Genomic DNA, 22577 nt, shown 5'->3' with positions numbered 1-22577 from the left:
AAAGCAAGTCTTTTCTAAATCATTTAAAGGAAAAAAAAAAGCAAACTTTTGTACATTGACTGTGATATTTTTGGCCCTTTATTAAACTGATTTTGAAGCTATTTATGTCTTCTTTGTTGTCCTTTTTGGGACATCCTCAACTTTGTGAACCTTTTGGGATTAGTGCCATTTGCAGCTTGAATTCTTTGGGTGCAAAAATTTAGTCTCTGTAGCAAGATAGTTGGTTGTTTGGTCCATTACGACGTAACATTGATGCTCATAGGACACGACATTTTAGTGTGTGTGAACCAGAGACTTCTGTTTTAAAAGTTCAAAGCCACTGTCTCCTTTTAAGGATCTATAAGGTTTTGTAAACATGGAAGCTAACATGATTTCTTCACAAGCAGTTATATTTCACAGCTTGCTGTAAACTGACTTTGTTGTACAAGAATTACATGTTTTCAATTTGTGTTTTTTATTGTTCATTTATTTTTTAGTAGTTAAAAGCCTTTTTGGTTTCAGTTGTGAGATACAAAAGGGAAATTAATTTTCCCTTTCCTTAATTCTGGGAAAGGTCTGTGAGCATAGATCACCCTGGTTTAAAATAATTAAGTGATTGTTTGGATTTTCCTCCGGTGGCTATGCTAGTAAGAACATAAAAAGTGCTATGCTGGGTCAGATCAAAGGTCCCTCGAGCCCAGCATCCTGCCTCTGATAGTGGCCAGTCAAGGTCACCTGGCAGATACTAAAGAGTAGATTCATTTCTGCTTGCCCATTCCCAGGGATAAGTGATGGCTTTTCTCTGAAGCTACAAAGTTGGTATAATGCGAGAAAGTGATAAGTCTGTGAGGTGCCGAATTAAATTTGTGTCTGAAATGAAATCCCTAAACGCCAGAGAATATTTAAAGACTCCGATTTCACAGCAGTTTGAGCTGTTCCCTATTTTGCACTGAGCTTAGTTGGCCCCATCGCCTTTTTTGCTTGCATAGCTAAAGTCTTTGTACCTTTTCTACCTGTTCAAGTGCAACTAAGTAAAAGCTAGAATGGCTCAGACTGCTATGCATTGGGGGGTGGATTTTCAAAACAGTGTGCAGGCGTACATGTGCGCAGTATACCCGGCACACACACACACACACACATGTACGCCCGATTTTATAACTTGCACACGCAACCCCACCTTCCCTTCCCCTACCTCCCCCGCCCTTTCCCCCCCCCCAACTTTTCCTTCTTTTCTCTTTTATTTCAAAACTTACTTCAGCCCTGGGGCTGAAGTAAGTTGCACGCGATCCCCGGCACAGCAGCAAATGGCCGCTGTGCCAGAAGCCTCTGACCCCGCCCCGCCTCTGAGACTGCCCCGCCCCCTTCCCGCCCCTTTTTGCAAGCCCCGGGACTTGCACGCGTCCCGGGGCTTTATGCGCGTCGCCAGGCCTTTTGAAAATAGGCCCGGCGCGTGTAACCTTTTGAAAATCTGCCCCATAGATTGTAAGCCATTTAGGCTGTATCTAACTACAATTTGCCTTGAATTCAGATTTCGAAAGGCAAGAAATTAAATCTAATTAAATCTAAATCTAAATGTAAAACGCAAGTGTCTAATCCCACTGTGCTCCCCATACTCCAAGTAAAATACAGTTAGTCACAGTGTTAATACTGTGCTAATTAAAACCCATAATTTTGGTAGGCTGCCCTACTGCCCAATGACTAGTACAGCATTGATAAGTGGAGTATTGTTTGGAATTTTTGGAATAATTTAAGTCAACAGGCACTTCTCAAAGGGAAAGTGAATTAAGTGCAATTTAAAACCAGCATCAACTCTTCTTTACTAGTTTGTATATTGTATGTTTAAAAAAATCCCATTGACTTCTTTCTGCATTAGATGTGTTTTGCTTTTGACTTGAACCACTAAAGGCCAAATGTTCTGTGTTCCAAAGCTGATTTCTTTATTTTCTGGGGGAGAGGTGGGTGACCAAAAGGAAGATGTTCTATAGGCTACGTTTTCACTTACCTGCACACTCATTGTTTCAGGTTACTTAACACCTTTTATTTTCCAAGGCCAGAAGTCATAGAAACATGGTGACGTATACAGTTATTACAATTTAAAGGAATGAAAACATTAAACAAGCATGTCAGGTTACATGATTAACCTATGTTTTTATATATGCACTAACGAAAGTTTAAGCCATGGCCCACAGATTAAAAAAAAATATATATAGATATATATATTATATATATATAATGTGTGCTTGTGCATGATCCTGCTGTGAGATGCTGGGAACAGATATTTTCTGCACATTTTCTTTGGTGCTTTAGCACATCTAAATGGTTTTGCTCATTTAGCACAAAGAGCATTCTTGGAGAATGCAGCACAATGACATATTGGTGTATTCCTAGCCCTGGCTTTAACTTCTTAGAATCCTAATCTGCATGGAAAATAAATAAACCTAGAGAAGAAAACGTGCTGTGGGGTGCATTTGTGTCTTATATGTTTTTTATTTACAACTCACTAAAATTCTGTCATTCTTTGTGTTTTTCTTTTAACTTAAAGCTATTCTTTGACATGTGTCTTAATCTGTTTTAGATTAGCAATGTTCCTCCTGCGGTTCAGACAGGCAGTGATAGTATTTTGTAACTATGAGAAGTGGAGAGTTCTACAGAGAGAGTTTGTTTTTTTCCAAGTCTCTGTTTAAAATTCAGCAAGTAGTCTGAAAATGTTTCACGTTAATATAAAAACATTATCCATAGAGTGATATAAATGTTTATTTTGCCTCATCTATGATTGTTCTTATATAAAGTAACATTTTTGTTCTGGGTTAGATAAATGCTTTTTAGCATTCTGTACTGGAAAACCCCCCTTTTTTTTTTCATTTCCAAACCCCAATTTGATCTGCTGTTTCTGTCCCTGGCATGACATTATTCTAGAAACAACCCAACAAAAGCTTGGAGACTTTAGGTTCTAGGCTATGCTGAAAGGTTTCCTGCTTTTGCTATACTGTGTACAAAACTCCCGGTCAATTTTATAAAAAGAACATTGCCAAAGTATTTGAGAACCTGAGATCAACAGAGCTGCTAAATCAATTTTATTAAAAGATGAACTGTAACCTCGATTTACACTGAAGGCCCGTTGAATATCCCCCCCTCACAAGTAAATGAAAACCTACTCTTTACATGTTGATATTAAGAAAATCAACACAAAATATATTCAAAGACAAACTGTAACTTTGTCAGAAAAATAGCAGTGTAAAAAAACCCCTGTAATCTGAGGGCATATTGCAGGATGTTTGGCTGCAGATATGTGTGCAAGACTTTTTTTTCCCAACAAATAACATTTCTTGTAAAAGAAAATCTGATACTAGAGAACTAGTGGGCTACCTTACGAGAACTGTTTGCATTGTATATTTGGTACAGAGGTGTGAAGGAATGGCAAGGGTTCAATGCCCACATACAATCCGGTGTAATAAGCATGCTGTTTCTTTTGATTTTTAGACACCCAACATCATGTGCCAGCGCCGCAGAGATTATCTCCGTTCTTTTTTTTCATACCATGAAATACAAGGCCCAGGACCCCAGAAATGCCAACAATGATCGGTTTGTGATTTCCAAGGTGAGAAAAAGAGCTTCCTGAATAAACACTTTTCTAAGGGTCCAGAGGTTGTTATCTGCCCTTAAGGGGTGGGATGGGTCTGAGATGAGAGGGTGTTGCCTGGAGGAAGGCAGAGGAGGTACCCATTGATCATGACACATTTTTGGAAGGGATCCCCTACTTGCCCAAATGCCACAGCTTCTGAGGGTTTCCCCAACCCCACTTCAGTTCCTAGAGCTATGCCAGAGATAAGTCTGGCTTTGGTGTTAAGGTGAGATTACTTGCTAAAGATTATTTGCACAGATAGCATTGGGATAACCTATATGCAGTTTGGTTTACAATTCTACATAGCAGTGGTATGCATGCATCTGGCTTCCAAGAAAGCTCTGGGATAACCTACAGGGAGCAGCAGTTGTACAATAACATCAGGCTTCCAAGAAGGCCAGGGTGATCTGCAGGCATGGATTTAGGCATAGGCAATGAAGCAACTGCTTCTGGTATCAGATTTTTATAAGCGCTGGAGTACCACCACCACCATTGCCACACCGCTAATCCAGGCCCGCAGCCTTGCTGCTACTCTGCTGGCCCAACAATGGCGTCAACGTTGGCAAGCAAACGTTTGTATTTTCGGAGGCCTTCTAGTGGCCCCACCCTTTTTCCTGCATGGGCTTTCTGTTACCAAGGAATCCCATGTGAGGGGCAGGGCCTCCAAGCGGACAAGAGCTGGCAGGCTCCGCATTGAATTTCCTATCTTGAAGTTGTTGCCGTTATTGGGCCAACACCCGTATAGAGGACAATTTTAAGCCAAAACTGGTGACCTGTATGGTTAAAAATCCACATTTCACTAAGAATGGGGAGGCTGGATTTTTTGCAAGAACCTCACCCACCTTGGTGTTAAGACTGATCTTATCCCCTTAGCCAACGGGGTTGTTCTGACTGAACATTGCTGATGATAATTGCAGATGGTGTGAAGCTAAATTGTTTCTATTTGCACCAATAAAATATAAAGGCTTTAAACTGTCTTGGCTTTCTGACACCCATTTTCTACTTTATTCACGATATTTACTATCTGTTATAGTGATTTTTCTTTTATTGATTTGGGATAGTATTTTGGCAGATTGGGCGAGTCAATTGGTCTTTTTGTGCTATCATTTACAATGTTATTATGTTAGTAGGTTTTAATGAAAAATTCAGAGTTGTTGCAGTGCATGTGCTTTCTCACCTGATATGTCACTATCTATGTTCGGCTTTGTCTGGGTCTGGTAGTTTGCTTATATTCAGGCCGATGCAATCCCGTGTGCTGCAACCAGGGCATGGCTTAACACACGATTGGACGCAAATTTTGGGCACGTGTCCATAACCCCGATGCAATATGGGGATTAGCGCATCCAAAACGCATGTCAAAATTGAGCGCGTAGCTAATAGCATTCATCACATGTAAATTCCATATATATGTGGCTATTAGCTAATCCCCGCAATTCAAATAAATTTCCTGTGCGGCCAGCATTCCCATTGCAACACAGAAAATTTTACACCAGCCCAGGGCTGGCATAAAGGGTATGCCGTGCTCAAGAGTGCACTGAAAAAGAAAAATTCCTACTTTCTGTGATTCCTCCACTTAGTATCGTCGCGATACTAAGTAGGAAGAACCACAGAAAGCAGATTGAAGTAAAAAAAAAATGTCGTGGAAAAAAATAAATTCTGAGTGCCCAATTTAGATGCACAAGATAGATCAGGGGTGGGCACTTCCGGTCCTCGAGGGTCACAAACCAGTCTGGTTTTCAGGATATCCCTAATGAATATGCATGACATAGATTGCATACAACTGAGGCAGAGTGCATGCAAATCTCTCTCATGCATATTCATTAGCGATATCCTGAAAACCAGACTGGTTTGTGGCCCTCGAGGACCGGAAGTGCCCACCCCTGAGATAGATGCTCCAGCCACCTCTCCTGGTGACTGATGCCAAGGAGGCACTAGGGATTCACAATTTTCCCTAGCGCTTCTTTTTGAGCGCTACTTCTCATTTTTAAATAATGCATCACATGTCCAGAAGAGGTGGCAGGGCATGCTTAGGAGAGCAGGTGCTCAGTCATGAGCACCTGTTTTATGCAAGCCGATATTGCATCAGCCTGTCTGTATCTTGAAGGACTTGATTGTGATTGCAGTATTGTGGAAAGTCCATATTTATTTATGATCTCTTTCTTCTTCTTCTTCCAGGGCCATGCAGCCCCAATCTTGTATGCTGTCTGGGCAGAGGCTGGGTTCCTGAAAGAAGCAGAGTTATCAAACCTAAGGAAAATCGATTCCATTTTGGAAGGCCATCCTGTTCCAGTGAGTATCCTCAGGCTAGTCCTGTATGTGATGACTTTGCCTCAGCTGGTTCCAGGCCGGCATGCCTCCTCTAGTGCCCAAGCTGCTTCCTGTACTCGCATTTACTGTAATCTTTTTATTCTCCATTTCTCAAGCAAATCAAAAGATAGGAAGAATTGTCAAAGCTGGAAAGGAAATTATTTCTTTGATTAAACAGAGCATTTTCTTGAAGGTGTCAGTCATTCTAATGTGATCATTTAATATATATATATTTATATACATGTACATAATATTTTACAAAATTACTTATCTAATTATAGTGTCTTTGACTCAGTGCACACAAATATCCAAGAGCCAGTATTTTAAGCATTTTTCCCATTGCCATAAAATGGCAAAATTCTGTAGTACATCTGGTCCTAAATGTAGAAATGCAGGTGGCTTCAGTTGAGAATGTTGTTTTGTGTGCAATTCACTCTGCTTGGTTATGGATCATTGCATTAGATAAAAACTGCTATACTGGGTCAGACCAAGTATCAAGCCCAGTGTCCTGTTTCCATTAATGACCAATCCAGGTTACAAGTCCCTGGCAGGATCCCAAACAGTAGATAGATTCCAAGTTGCTTACGTTTAGAGATAAGCAGTGGCTCTCGCCAAGTCTACCTGGTTAATAATGGTTTATGGACACTTCCTCCAGGAACTTGTCCAAACCTTTTTTTAAATTCAGCTATGAATTCCAGAGCTTAAATGTGCATTAAATAAAAAAATTTTTGTTTTAAATGTGCTATTTATTAACTTCATGAAATGTCCTTTAGTCGTATTTTTTTGAGAGAGTAAATAACCGATTTGCATTCACTCATTCCACTGCATTCAGCTGGCCATCTAGCATTCCTCAGTGTAGTGGCCCGTGTGCAGCCTTCCATGACTGATTTTATTTATTTAAATAATTGTATATAAACTAATAACAAATATTGTTCACAAGGCCATGAACATCATAATTTGAAAAACACACCATCGGCAGCATTTAAATTACTTTTAGCTACAGCCCAAAGCCAACCTAAAAACTATTAAAACTCTAATCTTATCCCAAAATCTTTCTTAAAGAGCCAAGCCTTTAATCTTTTTCTAAAATCCATTATATTTGGTAACAATGAATCTCCTGTGGTAACAAATTCCACTGACAAGAAACAAGAAAGAAAAGGCTCACACCTTAGTTCCCACTAATTTAATATTTGCCATAGATGGAATACATAACATTGTTTCCTGGGAAGATCTCAACTGACAAGAAGGTTTCTTATGATGCAACTTATCCACTAGATGTAGTGGGGGTCATACCATGAATATAGTTAAAGCAAGTACTAACATTTTTAAATGTTATCCTAAATGGAATAGGTAGCCAGTGCAGATCTTCTGAAATGGGAGAGAAATGGTCTGTGATTCTAGTATTTGTTAAGAACCATGTAGCCACGTTCTGGATGCATTGCAGCTTATGTAAATTTTCTGTGGAAGGACCTAATAAATAAATAAATAAATAAAATACATAAAGTGCATTACATTAATCCAACTTTGAAACAGCTAATGCTTGCATGCATCGCTGCTGCTAAATCAGGAACAGTTTAGAGAGGCAGCAGCTTCACTAGTGCACTCAGCTTTCCATAAGCAGTCTGACAAACTGATTTAACTTTTGGGGTCAGAATATCTGACACCTCAATTATATGAAAATCTATCTCATGTATATTCATTGGGCATATTTTGTAAACCCTATTGCTTTGCAGCCTTTGAGGATTGTCAGTGAGTACCCACTGCCCTAGTGGTTTCCAATCAGTGTACTAGCCAGGTCAGACCCTGCTTAGCCAAGTGCTCACAGGAATACTAATCCATGTGATGCAGTTTAGACTGCATCACTTTCTCTCTAAACTGTGTCTCCCTCTTCAAATTTAATTGGTTGACAAGTAACATATTAGCTGTTTAAGGAAATAGTTGCATTATAACTAATATGGAGAATTATGAACACATTTTCAAAGTGAAAGAAGTGGTAACAGTTAAAAATTAAATGCTTTGTCTGCATTAAGTACAGTTCACTCCTTTGATAAGAATACCCTTGAAACCTGATCAGATGTTTTAACAGCAGAGGATGTCTGTGGGATATTGTGCAAGGGTTAGGAGGTGGGGACGTGGATGACAAGGTTTTAATTGGTGTGAGGGCACAGAGCCAGTGCCACTGGTGAAACTCTACAGCAGGAACATGATTTTAGAAAATGAGGCAACTCAGCAAATGACTAATGGGGTGCAAGCATTTTGGGGGCGGGAGAGAGGCAGTTGTTACACCCTCTCGGACAGGAATTCTTCCCGAGGGAAGCAGTGTCGATAAAGCTGACCTTGTATGTGGAATGTTATTGCCAAAGCTGCTGTATTGTCTAAGCTGCACCTGCACTACTGGATTTCCCATGTTGATTTGCCAGGAAGTTTAACCATAACAGTCTCTATAGATAGGAGAAGTTTAAAACTTCCTGTTCATGTATTTGAGGAGAGCAACATTGCCAAATTGTTTGGTGGTTTCATGAAATACAGTCGGCTGTTCCTTCAGTGAAGGTTACGCCAGTACCCTCGAACTTTCCTGCCTGACCGCTGAACTATGCAATGCTAATTTCACATTCAGTAAACTTCCACTTATTACCCTTCTTTGCATATCCATAACTGAAAAATGCAATGTCTTGTTTTTATTAAAATCCTACCTACTGATGATTTATTGCCAAGTAAATGTTCCTTTTTTTTTTTGTCATCTGTTTTCTTTCTTCTTTAACAGAAACAAGCATTTACTGATGTAGCTACTGGATCTCTGGGTCAGGGCCTGGGTGCAGCCTGTGGCATGGCCTATACTGGTAAATTTTTTGATAAAGCCAGGTAATTTTCCATTGCTCTTCCAGTTCACCTTGAATTCACATGAAAACTAAACTGTTCAATTACCCTTTGAGATGACCCCCTGCATAACAAGTTTGTCGCAAATTGTCAGGGCAATATGGTGAGGCCTGAATTAGCCATGTTGCCCCCATTTTGTGAATGAATGGAAGATGTCAGTGCTGTCATCGTTAGGCCTTTCAAGATCTTAATAGCTTAATGAAACAGTATTTATTTAATTTATTTATTTATTTAACATATTTCTATACCTGTCTTCATGAAGGGATTCATATCAGACCGGTTTACATGGAACTTAGGGATAAACTTGTTAACCAACAAGAACGCCGAAGCAGAGTTACATTTAACAAGGGGATTGAACTTGGGGGCTAAAGTATCCAGGAAGTAGAAAGAAAGAACTAGAGGTAAAAAACATATGAAGGGTACTGGGATTAGTGCGAGCATCCCGTCCCTTAAGCTGAGTCTGAAATCACATTTTCGGAATTAGGGGAAGGCTTGGAGGAAAAGCCAAGTCTTAAGTATCTGTAGATCCATGACATTGAGAAGGCAGATTTAGTCCAAAGGCAGCAGTGCTTGAAAGTTAATGCATGCTGTTTTCTATCCTCCTTACTGTGCCTACATATTGGTACAATAACTGTAAAGATGAGCATGATGCTCTGGCAAACCAAACAAGTGGTCAGCAAATGCAACTTTTACACTGTAAGAGGCATTGTCTTGTTTTTATTAAAATCCTACCTACTGATGATTTATTGCCAAGTAAATGTTCCTTATATTAATACACACCGCTGTTAAAGTTTGGTAAATGTATTCTGTTAAATTCCTATAGCCTTGCGGGCGGATTTTAAAAGCCCTGCTCGCGTAAATCCGCCCGGATTTACGCGAGCAGGGCCCTCGTGCTCCGGCGCGCCTATTTTGCATAGGCCGCCAGCGCGCGCTTTTGAAGGGGGCGTATCGGGGGCGGGGCCGAACGACGCGGCGTTTCGGGGGCGGGACCGGGGCGTGGTCGAGGCCTCTGGACCAGCCCCCGGGTCGGATGACGGCGCGCCAGCAGTCCGCTGGTGCGCGTAGATTTACGTCTGCTTCTCGCAGGCGTAAATCTAGGGACAAAGGTAAGGGGGGGGGTTTAGATAGGGCCGGGGGGGTGGGTTAGGTAGGGGAAGGGAGGGGAAGGTGAGGGGAGGGCGAAAGAAAGTTCCCTCCGAGGCCGCTCCGATTTCGGAGCGGCCTCGGAGGGAACGGAGGCAGGCTGCGCGGCTCGGTGCGCGCAGGCTGCCCAAAATTGGCAGCCTTGTGCGCGCCGATCCAGGATTTTATAAGATACGTGCGGCTATGCGCGTATCTTATAAAATCCTGCGTACTTTTGTTTGCGCCTGCTGCGCGAACAAAAGTACGCGATTGCGCTTTTTAAAAAAATCTACCCCTTTCTCTGCTCCTAGTTGTACATTTCCCTGTTTTATTGTAACTGCAATTGTTTTTCGCTTAGCACCTGTTATTTGTTCTTTTTATTGTAACCTATTATTACACCCCCGTGTTTATTGTAAACCGGCATGATGTGATACTTATCACGAATGCCGGTATAGAAAAAACTCAAATAAATTAAATAAATAAATAAATATTATAGATCACTGCTAAACATGATGGGACATGGAAACATAGGACTGTGATTTTCATTCTATGAAACTACTACCCTCCCTCCCCTCCTCTGCCACCTCATAAAATGGAGGTGGATGTTTTTTGTAAGGGAGCCATGCACATGGTGAGAATTGTAATGGACTGAGGACCCTGTGAATTTCGATGCTTTGGTTGGCTAGAGTTCATTGGTAATGGGTCTAAAATCAGCCTTTATTTGCAAAAGCCCTCTAGAAACCTGAATATTAGATGGTATAAATACCTACATATGAGTCATTCTCTCAGCACACATCAGAACTTATGCTGCTTCCTCAGGGAAGATGTTTAATACCATCAACCAATGCTGTGCAATGGCATGCAAAAATGGTTCTTGATGAAGAAAAATAATATTAAATAAAGGTGAACTGTCTTCTGAAGCACTGACAGTTGTCAGTCAAAACTAATTCCAAATTCCACAACTGTCCACTGGCTTGATGTGATTTCCTTTGACAGATGACTTGGTGATTTTAATGCAGCTTATTTTATTTTCATTGTGTTTTGTGCTACTTGATAATGTAGGGCACTCTTATTGTAAATCCCATGGATACTTATTTTACAGGCAATGTATTAAATTGAATGAAGAATAATAATAAGTGGCAATCTTGCAAAACATTTAATCAGGAAGCCCAAATAGCATTAGTGATATCATGCACAACCTTTCAGGCCAGTCACTTCTACAGTATACCCGCAAATGTTGCCCTATGAAAAGAGCTCCATCTAACTAAAGGTGGATTCTGCTGGGAAGACAATAAATAGGACAGAGAAGTAACATCATTAGTAAATGATAAATCTTTACTGAGTACAGCCCAAAGGGAAGTAGTTTTATGTTTAAAAAGGTTTGCAAAGACCTAAGCTTCTGGGCTATATTCATGGATCTTTAGTTTAGGCCCAGAAAATAAATCTCTGATTTGGAAAAGCTCTAGCGGATAGTTGATAAATACCATGAGTCTGGAAGAAAAGTGTTGCCTTTTAGCTTTTACACAGACTTTCATGGCTTGCTTATACTCTTCTCTTCTATATGAGTTATAGATTTAGTTCTCTGCATGTAAGCAGTACACCATGGGGTGGATTTTAAAAGGGTTACGCGCATAATATATATGCATAACCCTTTTAAAAGCCTCCTGCGCGTGCCAAGCCTATTTTGCATAGGCTCGGCGACGCATGCAAGCCCCGGGACGTGCGTATGTCCTGGGGCTTGACAAAATGGGCAGGGAGTGGGTGGGCTGGGGGCGGGGTGGGACCGAGGCCTCTGGCACAGCGGTCGTGCCGGCGCAACTTCGCAAACAAAGGTGAGGGGGGATTTTTAGATAGGACTGGGGGGCGGGTTAGGTAGGGGAAGGGAGGGGAAGGTGGGGGGGCGGAAGGAAAGTTCCCTTTGAGGCCGCAGAGGGAACTCCCCTAGGGCTCAGCGCGCGCATGTTATAAAATTGGGCGTAGATTTGTGCGTGCTGGGTTGCGCGCAGAAATCTATGCTTGCGCGCATGTTATAAAATCTGGCCTCATGTTTGTAAATTAAGGTATGTCTTCTAATACTCCAGTTGTGGCAACATTTGCCATCTTGGCCAATCAGATTTGGATTTCCTTCCCAAAAATGGTGCTTTCTCTCTTGAAAATGTTGCTCTTTTTTTCTTGCTTAATGTGAATGCTGGAATGAGGAAGTCGGAGCATTCTAAAATTCTGGCAGTTGTGGTAATGAACTAGCTGAGTCACAGTGAGTGTAGACTAGAAATGTATTGACCATTAGTCTTGACTGTATTGTAATTATCAGCTTTCAGAAGGAAGCCAGGTCTAATTATTTGATTTAGCAAGGCACAGAATGAAATGAAACTCTTGATACATAGGCTCCATACACTGTTTTTCTCCATGATGTCAGCTTTCTATTTGTCTCCCTGTGCATCAGCTTACCCAATCATAGTTCAGTGTCCCTTCTCCCATTTCAGTGTAAACAACAGTTATCCATGACTTTGATGTCTGCATATAATATACCTGAAGTGCTATGAGTTTAGAAACCCCAGTGCATTTAAAATCGCCCATTAATTTATGCCTCAGTGAAGCCTGTCTGTTCTTTACAGTGTAAAAACTGAACTAGGATTGGCATTGATAACCTTGTCACTTTTTCTTGAAGGGCTTGAATTGTAAAAGCAATAATAGATTAGGGTATGAGTGTGCTAGGTTTGCTTTCCACATTTGAATCTTGAGCCCTAGTTTGTTAAATTTGAATACAGGACATTTCTTTACATGGTATATTTCTTTCTTTTTTTTTTTTATAGCTATCGAGTTTATTGTCTGCTAGGAGATGGAGAACTTTCTGAGGGTTCTGTCTGGGAGGCTATGGCCTTTGCCAGCTTCTACAAGTTGGACAACTTGGTAGCTATCTTTGACATTAACCGTCTTGGACAAAGTGACCCAGCACCATTGCAGCACAAAGTTGACATCTACCAGAAGCGTTGTGAAGCCTTTGGGTAGGTGATCAGAATACATGAGGAAGGCTGAGCACATCTACCTCTGTGGGAAGGAAGTTAGTTTGACTTTTAAATGAACAAAATGTGTAATAAACAAACAAATTTAAAAAATAGGGTATTTGCTACATATTTACACTTCCTTTTTCCTGAAAACTGATGAACCAAACTAAGGAGGTCATTAACTAAGACTTTTCTCCCATTCTCTGTCAATGGGAAAATGTTTAGTAAATTGGGCTTTAAGTCTCAGCATTTCATATTCTTTTTTTCTTACTCCATTTTGGTTCTCTATGATAAGTGAGATTTAGTGGAATTGTTATTGAATATTGCTGTTATAATAATATTGAAATTATGATGGTGAGTCCAGAGCTGTAGTATAGTATCAAGTTGATCATGTAGTTCAGGGGAATGTTGATCCAGTGCTGTTTAAGAGTCAAATCCATCCCCCCTCCTCATTTTTTTTCTGAACTGTATATGGATAATTTTCTAACTCCTACATTTCCTAGCATGTAGCCAGATGGACTCAGGACCAATGGGTATTGTGCTGTCCTGATAGCAGATGGGAGACGAAGTCAGATTTCAAAGCTGACGTCAGCCTACATATACCCATGCAGCGTGCTTAGCTCTTCAGTATTTCTCCATCTCCATAGCAGATGCGGACACTATCCCAAACAAGAACAGTGTTACATTTACAGCAAGAAAGAAGAAAGAAAATTTACCTTAAGAAGAGAGCCCCTCTTCTCCTGCCGTGAAACCTAATGGTCCCTCCCCCAGTCGAGACTTTCCTGAGGTTGATTCTCGAGATCCCTCAGAGGTAAGCCTTGGTCCGACGGCCGAATCCCGGCATGGACTTAGCCCCCAGGGTGGCTGAAAGGCAGCGGGTGCAGATTCGAGTGCAGCGGTGAAGGTATTTCCCTCTCTCCCTGCAGCTGGAGACTGCCCGGCACGCGACCAGTAAGCGCCAAGACCAGGTAAGGTAGAAACCTTTACTTCTAAGTCTCCGGTCTCCAAGGCTCGAATAGCCATACCGTCCTTCCTCCAATGAGGCTTTAAAATCAGGTTGAGCAGTCCTCCTTGGGCAGGCCCCGATTCGGTACAAGGGTCCACACATGTGTACCTTGTACACGTGGACCCTCCGGGTCGTCGGCGCCATTTTCTCCCCTTGACCAGCGGTACACGGGGGCAGGCCAGAGGTCCGAAGCACCTAACTTAAACGCTCATCTACGGGGTGAGCGCACAGCGGCATGCACATCTGGGTTGTGCGCACAGCGACGCACACAACTAGGCCACACGCACAAGTGGTCGCATAACTGTGCCACACGCACAAACTCCGCATTTCGTACGACCAAGCGCATCCGAGCGCATAACTCACACACGGGCAAGTTTTTAAGACCTAAAGCGCACAAACTATGGCACCGCCATCGAAGAAAGCCAAGAGCCCCTTCCTTTGCCCAGCCTGCCACTTAAGAGCTGCGCAGCCTGGATTGGAATCCCTCCTGTGCCAACAGTGTGAACTGAACCAGGATGAACCGAATCAAGACCCTCTACAGCCAGGAGAGGGATCTGGAACCACTTATGATGGCATCCCGGACCTAAGTATTTCCAACTCTGTGCCCCCACAGGAAAATTCCTCCATGGCTACCACTACAACCCCTCCTGGAATCAATATGGATCCAGGAACCTTCTTTTGGGTGGAATTTTTCAAAGGGCTGCAAATCTTTGTCCAGGCACAACCAGAACCCTGCTGCCCACCTGACTCAAACCCGGCCGGAAGCACAAGCCCCTCCCAGCACCTCCTGGGCTTCTCGAGACATGCCTTTCCTAACCAAGAGCCTCCCTGATGGGGATCCAGATACCTCAGAGGATGAAACCAACTCCCTGGAAGAAGGAGAAATTCCCCCAGGGATGGACCATACCGAACCATGCTCCGATTCTTCCACAAAGACGAATTACCAACCCTAGTGTCCCAGACTAGGAAGACACTGGGCCTTCCAGGCACGGAGCCCACAGCGGAACCAAAGAAGAATCCCATGTTGGTGTACCTCCATAAGGCCTCACGCTATTTTCCTATGCTGGAGCCCATTAAGGAACTGATTGACCTGGAATGGAATGCTCCAGAGGCCACTTTGAAAGGGGGACGGGCACTAAAAGCCCTATACCTGCTGGAACCCATGGCTAAGGAACTTCTTCGTTTCCCCAAAGTGGATGCTATGATCTGTGCAGTCTCAAAATGCACTACAATCCCAGTGGAGGGAGGAGCGGCACTGAAGGACGCCCAGGATAGAAGGCTGGAAGCCATCCTTAAGCAGTCCTTTGATGTATCAGCAATGACGCTACAAATTGCTTCCTACTGCGCTAAAGCACGTTCCTGCTTGATCCTCGCCAGAGACGCAACCACGCCCGGAGAAGCGATGGAGCCTGCAGTCTCCTTCCTCACCGATGCTACCGCAGACCTGGTGCGCACCTCATCCAGAGATGTCGCCACCACAGTGGCAGCAAGAAGACAATTATGGCTCCAGAATTGGTCGGCTGACGTGATTTCCAAAGCGAACCTCACAAAAATACCTTTTAAAGGATCCCTCCTGTTTGGGAGCGAACTGGAGAAATTAGCCAACAAATGGGGTGAATCTCCAGTACCCCAATTACCTGAAGACAGGAACAAAAGAACATATCAGCGCTCCTCCCCCAGAAGAACCAAGGGCAGAAGATCGCAGCGCTTTAAACCTTACAAGAATGTACAGTCCCAAGCACCTCGTCCTTCAGGAAGGTCTCAGTCCTTTCGGATCAGGCACATTAAGAAAGGAGCAAGCTCAGGGGCAGGCCCCGGCCATACCCCACAATGAGAAGATGCAGACCCATCCACAGGAAGAAGACATAGAGGGCAGACTTACCCTCTTCTACCAAAGATGAGTCGAGATAACTTCGGACAAGTGGGTCCTAACTATCATTTGAGAGGGGTACTCTCTGGAATTCCAAAACATTCCCCCAGACAAATTTATGAGATCGCTGTGTCACTCCCACTCCAAGAGACTGGCAGTGGAAACTACACTAGCAAGACTACTCAGCCTGAAGGCAATAGCTCCGGTGCCCACGCTTCAACAAAATACTGGCCACCATTTCATCTATTTTATCGTTCCCAAGAAAGAAGGAACATTCCGGCCCATCTTGGACCTCAAGACCATCAACCATTACCTGAAGGTACCATACTTCGAAATGGAAACCCTACGCTCTGTTATAATGGCAGTACAACCAGGAGAATTTTTAACCTCCCTGGACCTATCCGAAGCCTACCTTCACATCCTGGTCCATCAACATCACCAGCGCTTCCTGCGATTTGCGATAGTGGGTCATCATTATCAATTCGGGGCCTTACCCTTCGGACTAGCCACCACCCCCAGAACTTCACCAAAATCATGGTGGTAGTGGCGGCAGCACTGAGGAAAGAAGGAGTCCTGGTACATCCTTATTTGGACGATTGGCTGATCAGAGCAGAGTCTCCGGAGGAGAGTCGCCATGCGACCACCAGAGTCAAGAATCTACTACAAGAACTTGGGTGGGTCGTGAACATAACCAAGAGCTGTCTACAGCCCTCCCAGTCACTAGAATACCTGGGAGTCCGGTTCGATACCAAACAGAACAAGGTATATCTTCCCTCTCCACGGAGAAGGAAGCTGATGGGTCAATTACAAATACTGTTGACCTCGGTCCGCCCCAAGGTATGGGACTACCTTCAAGTCCTTGGCCTCATGACATCAACTCTGGAAGTTGTTCCATGGGCACAGGCCCATATGCAGCCGCTACAACGTTCCCTACTGTCACGATGGAATCCAGTGTCCCAGAACTACTCAATTTGCCTCTAGCTACCGACAGAGGTTCGGGAGCAGCTTCAGTGGTGGCTACAGGAAGAACACCTAAGCAGAGGCATAAACCTATCCGCACCGAAGTGGATCTTGCTCACCACGGACGCAAGCCTGCGAGGGTGGGTAGCCCACTGTCAGGAACTGATGGCCCAGGGACAATGGGACAAGGAACAGGCGGGATGAAACATAAACCGCCTAGAAGCTCGAGCAGTCAGACTAGCCTGCCTACGATTCATCCACAGACACCGAGGCAAGTCCGTCAGGGGAGTAGCTTTTATACATCCCATTGGTCCTGAGTCCATCTGGCTACACGCTAGGAAATGGAGAATTACTTACCTGATAATTTTGTTTTCCTTAGTGCAGACAGATGGACTCAGCATCCCGCCCATGGCTGCTCCAGAAATAGAAAACCTTGGATATCAAATCTTGAGACTGAACAAGTACGGGTAAGCCAATGCCTACCTCTAATCCAAGACACCCGCAGTTACCCAGATGTCAGCGTTTATTGTTTCAGTGCACTGGCGGTCTCCAGTTTCAAAAGTTTTATATATATATAATCAGTTGAACCAGTTCAAAGTTAATCAAGTGTAATCAAGTATTAGCAACATATATCCACACTGGCTTTTCGAAGACAGCACTGAAGAGCTAAGCACGCTGCACGGGTATATGTAGGCTGACATCAGCTTTGAAATCTGACTCCCCCATCTGCTATCAGGAGAGCACAATACTCATTGGTCCTGAGTCCATCTGGCTACACTAAGGAAAACGAAATTATCAGGTAAGTAATTTCTCCATTGGTGCAAAGTCAACAGGTTCTTTTTACCTGTGGATATTGCACCAGATTTTGAAAGTGAAAGTATGCGCATACTTTCACTTTGAAAATTATCCCAGGAAAACTACGCACCTTACAGCTGCTCATTTTTATGGGGAGTCCCCACTTCCCTCCCCCCCCCCCCCCCAAAAAAAATATTCTTTTCAAAATTCAAAAATTATGTATGTAAGTGCAAGCCCCTCCTACACTGGGAGATTAGGATTGCTAACTGGTTCCATGTCATAAAGAACAGGCGAATCCAGTCCTGGTTTTAATCTGTTGCATGAGAGATTTGTAGTTTTGATTGATTTACCCAAGACAATCAGAACTGCAAGTCTCTGCATGCTCTAGGGTAAAATCAGGACTGGATTAGCCTGTTCCGGGTGACAACCCTACAAGACCGCCTCTTTTCACTGCAGGTAAAATTACATGTGTATGGTAGTGCACGTGTAAATTCATCTGCACCCAGGGAGGGCAGTTTTTCTGAAAGCCCATTTTTCATGGGTAAAGCACTGTTTTACTCGCAGAAATGACTTTTAAAATAACTGTGCCTGTGCTTTGTAGACTCACTTTCCTTTTTAGAGAGCAAATTTTCTGGAATGCCTTGGGACGGGTGTTAGTAGACAGGTGGTCTTAGTTTCTTTGGTGAACTGGTTATCCAGTCTCCTTGGTTTGGTGTGCAGCTTTTGAATAAAGTCTATGTGCCATATGTTTGAATTACAGCTGGAATGCTATTGTAGTAGATGGACACAGTGTAGAGGAACTCTGCAAAGCATTTAGTCAGGTCAAGGATCAACCAACTGCTATCATTGCGAAGACATTTAAAGGAAAAGGAATAACAGGTAATGAAGGGATTAATATTTCAATTTAATTACAGCCTTTATTTCAATTATTTATTTGTAAACATGTTATTCTGCCTTTTTCATATGCGTAGGAACAAGGTGGATTACATAGAAAGAAGGATATAAAAAGAGTTTAAAAGTTAGCCAGTAAAGTAGCAGGATACTAATTGTTTGTTTTTTTTAGGTTAGTAAGTATTCCAGTATGCAAGCATTTGGATCCCTTTCTTAAGAAATGTAAATAAATAAATACATACATACATACAGATGTTTGCCTGTGACTATTTTCAATGACCAGATGGCATAGCTCAAGGTATAAAGGACTTGAAATGTTTCACTGAACCTTTCAAACATTGGTTATCCTCCTTCTCTTTTAAAATTCACTACAATGTGAATTTAGTTTTGTTTAATTCCAATCTTTTTTTCTTCCTTTGAGGCCCATGCCATCTCCCTATTCACCCCACTACCTGTCCAAATAGCTATCATCTGTCAACCCCTTAATAAATCCCCCTCTTCCTTTCTCAATTTTTTTTCTTGACTTTTCTACTTCCTTAATCATCTTCCCCTTTCCTTATTCCTGGTGACTTTAACCTCCTTGTTGATGACCTCTCTAATTCGTATACCTCAAAATTCCTTTCCTTAGCTTCATTTGATCTCCAACTCTGCTCTGCCACCCCTATTCTCAAGCATGGCCTCTGCTTTGACCTGGTCATTTTTTCTAACTTCTCCACCTTGGTTCTTCCCATCTCAGATTATTATTGGATAACTTTCGTACTAAACCACTCTCCCCCACAGCCTCATCCAGTTCCCACCAACATCTTCGGGAATCTCCAAGCTGCCAGTCCTTGTATCCTCTTCACTACTGTTTCATCTCTCATTTCCTCCACAACATTGTCAAAGTCAATTGATGAAGCAGTTTATTCTTACAACACTATACTCTCCTCTGCTTTACACACTCTTGCTCCTCCCCTTACTTGTCCTGTAAGGCACACCAAACTCCAGCCTTGGCTCACCCCTAAAATTTGCTTCCTCTACTCCTGTGCCTGCTCTGCAGAATGTCTCTGGTTAGAATCCCATGTCGATGCAGGTTTCTTACATTTCATATTTATGCTGACCTCCTTCCAGTCTGCTATTGCACTTGCCAAGCAAGACTACTACATCCATCTGACAAATTCTTTCATCCAGTCCTCTCCGTCTCTTTGCCACACTCAATACCCTGCTCAATTTTACCTTGCTTTCTTCCCTTCACTTCATTCTCTGTCTAAACTATGGCTGACTATTTCCATGACAAGATTCACAAAATTAGTCTTGAGTTCTCAACCAAGTCACTTCTACCGCCCTCTCCCCCACTTTTTTCCTTTACCTTTCCCCTGGCCTCCGCCACTTTCTCCTCTTTTTCTGAAGTTACAGTGGAGGAAACTGTCCATCTTCTCTTCTCCTCCAAACTCACTACTTGTTCCTCTGATCCTATTCCCACCCAGTTCATCAGTTGTATTTCCACTGCAATCATCCCATCTGTAACATCTTCAATTTATCACTTCCCACAACTTCTGTTCTTCTGCCTTCAAACATGTTATAGTCACACCACTTCTCAAAAAACATTTATTAGATCCTGCCAACTATCGTCTTTACTCTCCTTTGCTTCAAAACTACTTGAATGTGCTGTTCACCATCACTGTCTTGACTTTCTTTTATCTCAAGCCATTCCTGATCCACTCCAGTCCGGTTTTCACTCTCTACATTCTATAGAAACAGCCCTTGCCAAAGTCTTCAATGACCTGTTTATGGCTAAAACCAAAGGCCTTTACTAAGTCGTTATCCTCTTTGACCTGTCTGCTGTTTTTGACACTGTTGATCACCACCACTCTGTCCTCACTTGAATTTCGGGACTTGGATTTTTCTTACTTCTCTCATTGATAGATCCTTTTCTACTGCCTTCCCACTATCAATTGGTGTGCCTTAGGGTTCTGCCCTGGCCCCTCTTCTCTTCTCTCTGAATAGTAATTCTCTTGGTTCTCTAATTTCCTGTCATGGCTTTCAGTACCATCTTTATGCTGACGAGTCCCAGATTTACCCCTCTATACCAGAAAAATGCAGTCCCAGCTCTCAGTCTGCTACTTGATTGTCACACCACCATCTTAAGGAGCTCTGCCTTGGCCATGTTGAGTTTCTTTCCCCAAGCCCACTTCCTGTCTTTTTCCTTTCTCTATTTCTGTGGAAAACATTGTAATCCTGGAAATGCCTTATCGATGTAATCATGGAAATGCCTTATCGATGTATGACTAAGAATGCCTGCTGATTTTGTACTTTGTACTCACCTATTTTTGTATATAGTTGATTGTATCCATTTAATGTTTGGAATACTGCATCGCCTAACCAGTATTTTACCCCCCCCCCCCCTGTTTAATGTATTCTTATGGTTACATGTAAGGGCCCCCGCCCGAAAGTTATTTATATTCTGCTGTTATATGTAAGGGCTCTGCCCAAAAGCTTTTGTTCTTTGTGAACCGATGCAATGTGCATACGAACATCGGTATATAAGAGACTTTAAATAAATAAAAATAAATAAATAAAATCCTCCCAGTCCCCTTAGCCTGTAACCTTGAAGACATCTTCAACTCCTCTCTCTCCTGCTCTACACATATCCAAAACACTGCTTACACTTGCCATTTCCTTCTCTATAACATCACCAAAATTCATCCCTTTCTTGCTCAGCGCATTAACAGAATCCTTATCCACTCTCTCATCTCCTCCTGCTCCTCACAGTTCTCCCAGTGAGCCATCTCTCTCCACTACCATCTATCCAAAATTCTGCTGCATGATTTATCTTTCACCAAAGTAGCTACACCCATATAACCCCTCTTCTCAAGTCACAACATTGGCTCCCTGCCTGTTCCCACATAGAGTTCAAGCTCCTCTTACTCACCTACAAGAGCCTTCACTCTGCAGCTCTTCACTATCTTTCTTATCTCTCTCTACAACTCTTCTTGTGCAATCTGCTCATCAGGCAAGTCACTCCTATCTATGTCCTTTTCTATACCACCAATTCCTGATCATGCTGCACCATATGCTTGGAATAGATTTCCTGAGGTGGTATGTCATGCTTCCTCTCTTGCCTTATTTAAATCCCACCTTTATTGAGGCTGCTTTTAAATCTTAACTTCTGATTGTCCCACTTACAGCCTCATTAATTTTTAACCAATGTTTTAATAAATGAAATTCCCAAAGTCCCTTTTGCTCTGAAGTTTTGTTTGTATTGATTAGATTGTAAGCTTTACTGAGCAGGGACTGTCTCTTATATGCTTTGTATAGTGTTGTATTCATCGAGTAGCACCATAAAAGGAAGTAGTAGTAGTAGTTTAATGGTGTTCAACAATAGCCCTTCAGATGAAACCTCACAAGGTTGCCTCAGAACCCCCATAAAGTTCCTGCTGTAGCTTCACATTTCTGTATGATGACGAGAGATCTCAGCATACTTCCAGGAGCAAGGCACATTTTCTCTGTTAATTTGATATGGAATTAACTGTAGCAGCTAAATCCACTGGGGCGGATTTTAAACCCCCTGCGTGCGTAAATCCGGCAGGATTTACGCGCGCAGGGCCCTCGTGCACCGGCGCGCCTATCTTGCATAGGCTGCCGGCGCTCGTAAAGCCCTGGGATGCACGTAAGTCCCGGGGCTTTCGAAACGGGGAGAGAGGGGGCGTGTCCAGGGGCGGGCCCGGGGGCGTGTCACCGGCCCGGGGGCGTGGTTGAGGCCTCCGGACCACGCCCCCGGGCCGGTGACACGCTTTCAGCAGGCGTAACTTTGCCGACAAAGGTAAGGGGGCCGGGGGGGTGGGTTAGGGAGGGGAAGGGAGGGGAAGGTGGGGGGAGGGCGAAGAAAAGTTCCCTCCGAGGCCGCTCCGAAATCGGAGCGGCCTCGGAGGGAACAGGCAGGCCGCGCTGGGCTCGGCGCACGCAGGTTGCACAAATGTGCACCCCCTTGCGCGCGCCGACCCCGGATTTTATAAGATACGGTCGCGCGAACAAAAGTACCCGCGCGCATAGTGTTTGAAAATCCACCCCACTGTGCAAAAAGAAATGATGGAGTAGAGTAATATTTGTTTCCTTCCTCTCCCCCTCTTTTTTTTTTGTCATCTTTTTTTGTAAAGATGTTTT

The 22577-nt window shown here is 43.1% G+C and overlaps 1 protein-coding gene across 1 annotated transcript in view; it reads left to right on the top strand.

The window, feature by feature from the left end:
- The window catches only part of TKT (transketolase), a 55711-nt gene that overhangs the window by 7065 nt on the left and 26069 nt on the right, over positions 1 to 22577 (top strand). Inside the window, exons 2-6 of the mRNA XM_029600872.1 lie at positions 3460 to 3577; positions 5777 to 5890; positions 8673 to 8770; positions 12721 to 12912; positions 18304 to 18422. Coding sequence (XP_029456732.1) covers positions 3460 to 3577; positions 5777 to 5890; positions 8673 to 8770; positions 12721 to 12912; positions 18304 to 18422 — 641 coding nt within the window. The remainder of the gene's footprint in view (positions 1 to 3459; positions 3578 to 5776; positions 5891 to 8672; positions 8771 to 12720; positions 12913 to 18303; positions 18423 to 22577) is intronic.

This window comes from Rhinatrema bivittatum, chromosome 4 (assembly GCF_901001135.1).
Source record: "Rhinatrema bivittatum chromosome 4, aRhiBiv1.1, whole genome shotgun sequence".
Lineage (NCBI taxonomy): Eukaryota > Metazoa > Chordata > Amphibia > Gymnophiona > Rhinatrematidae > Rhinatrema > Rhinatrema bivittatum.
This window is presented reverse-complemented; position numbering and strand designations above follow the sequence as displayed.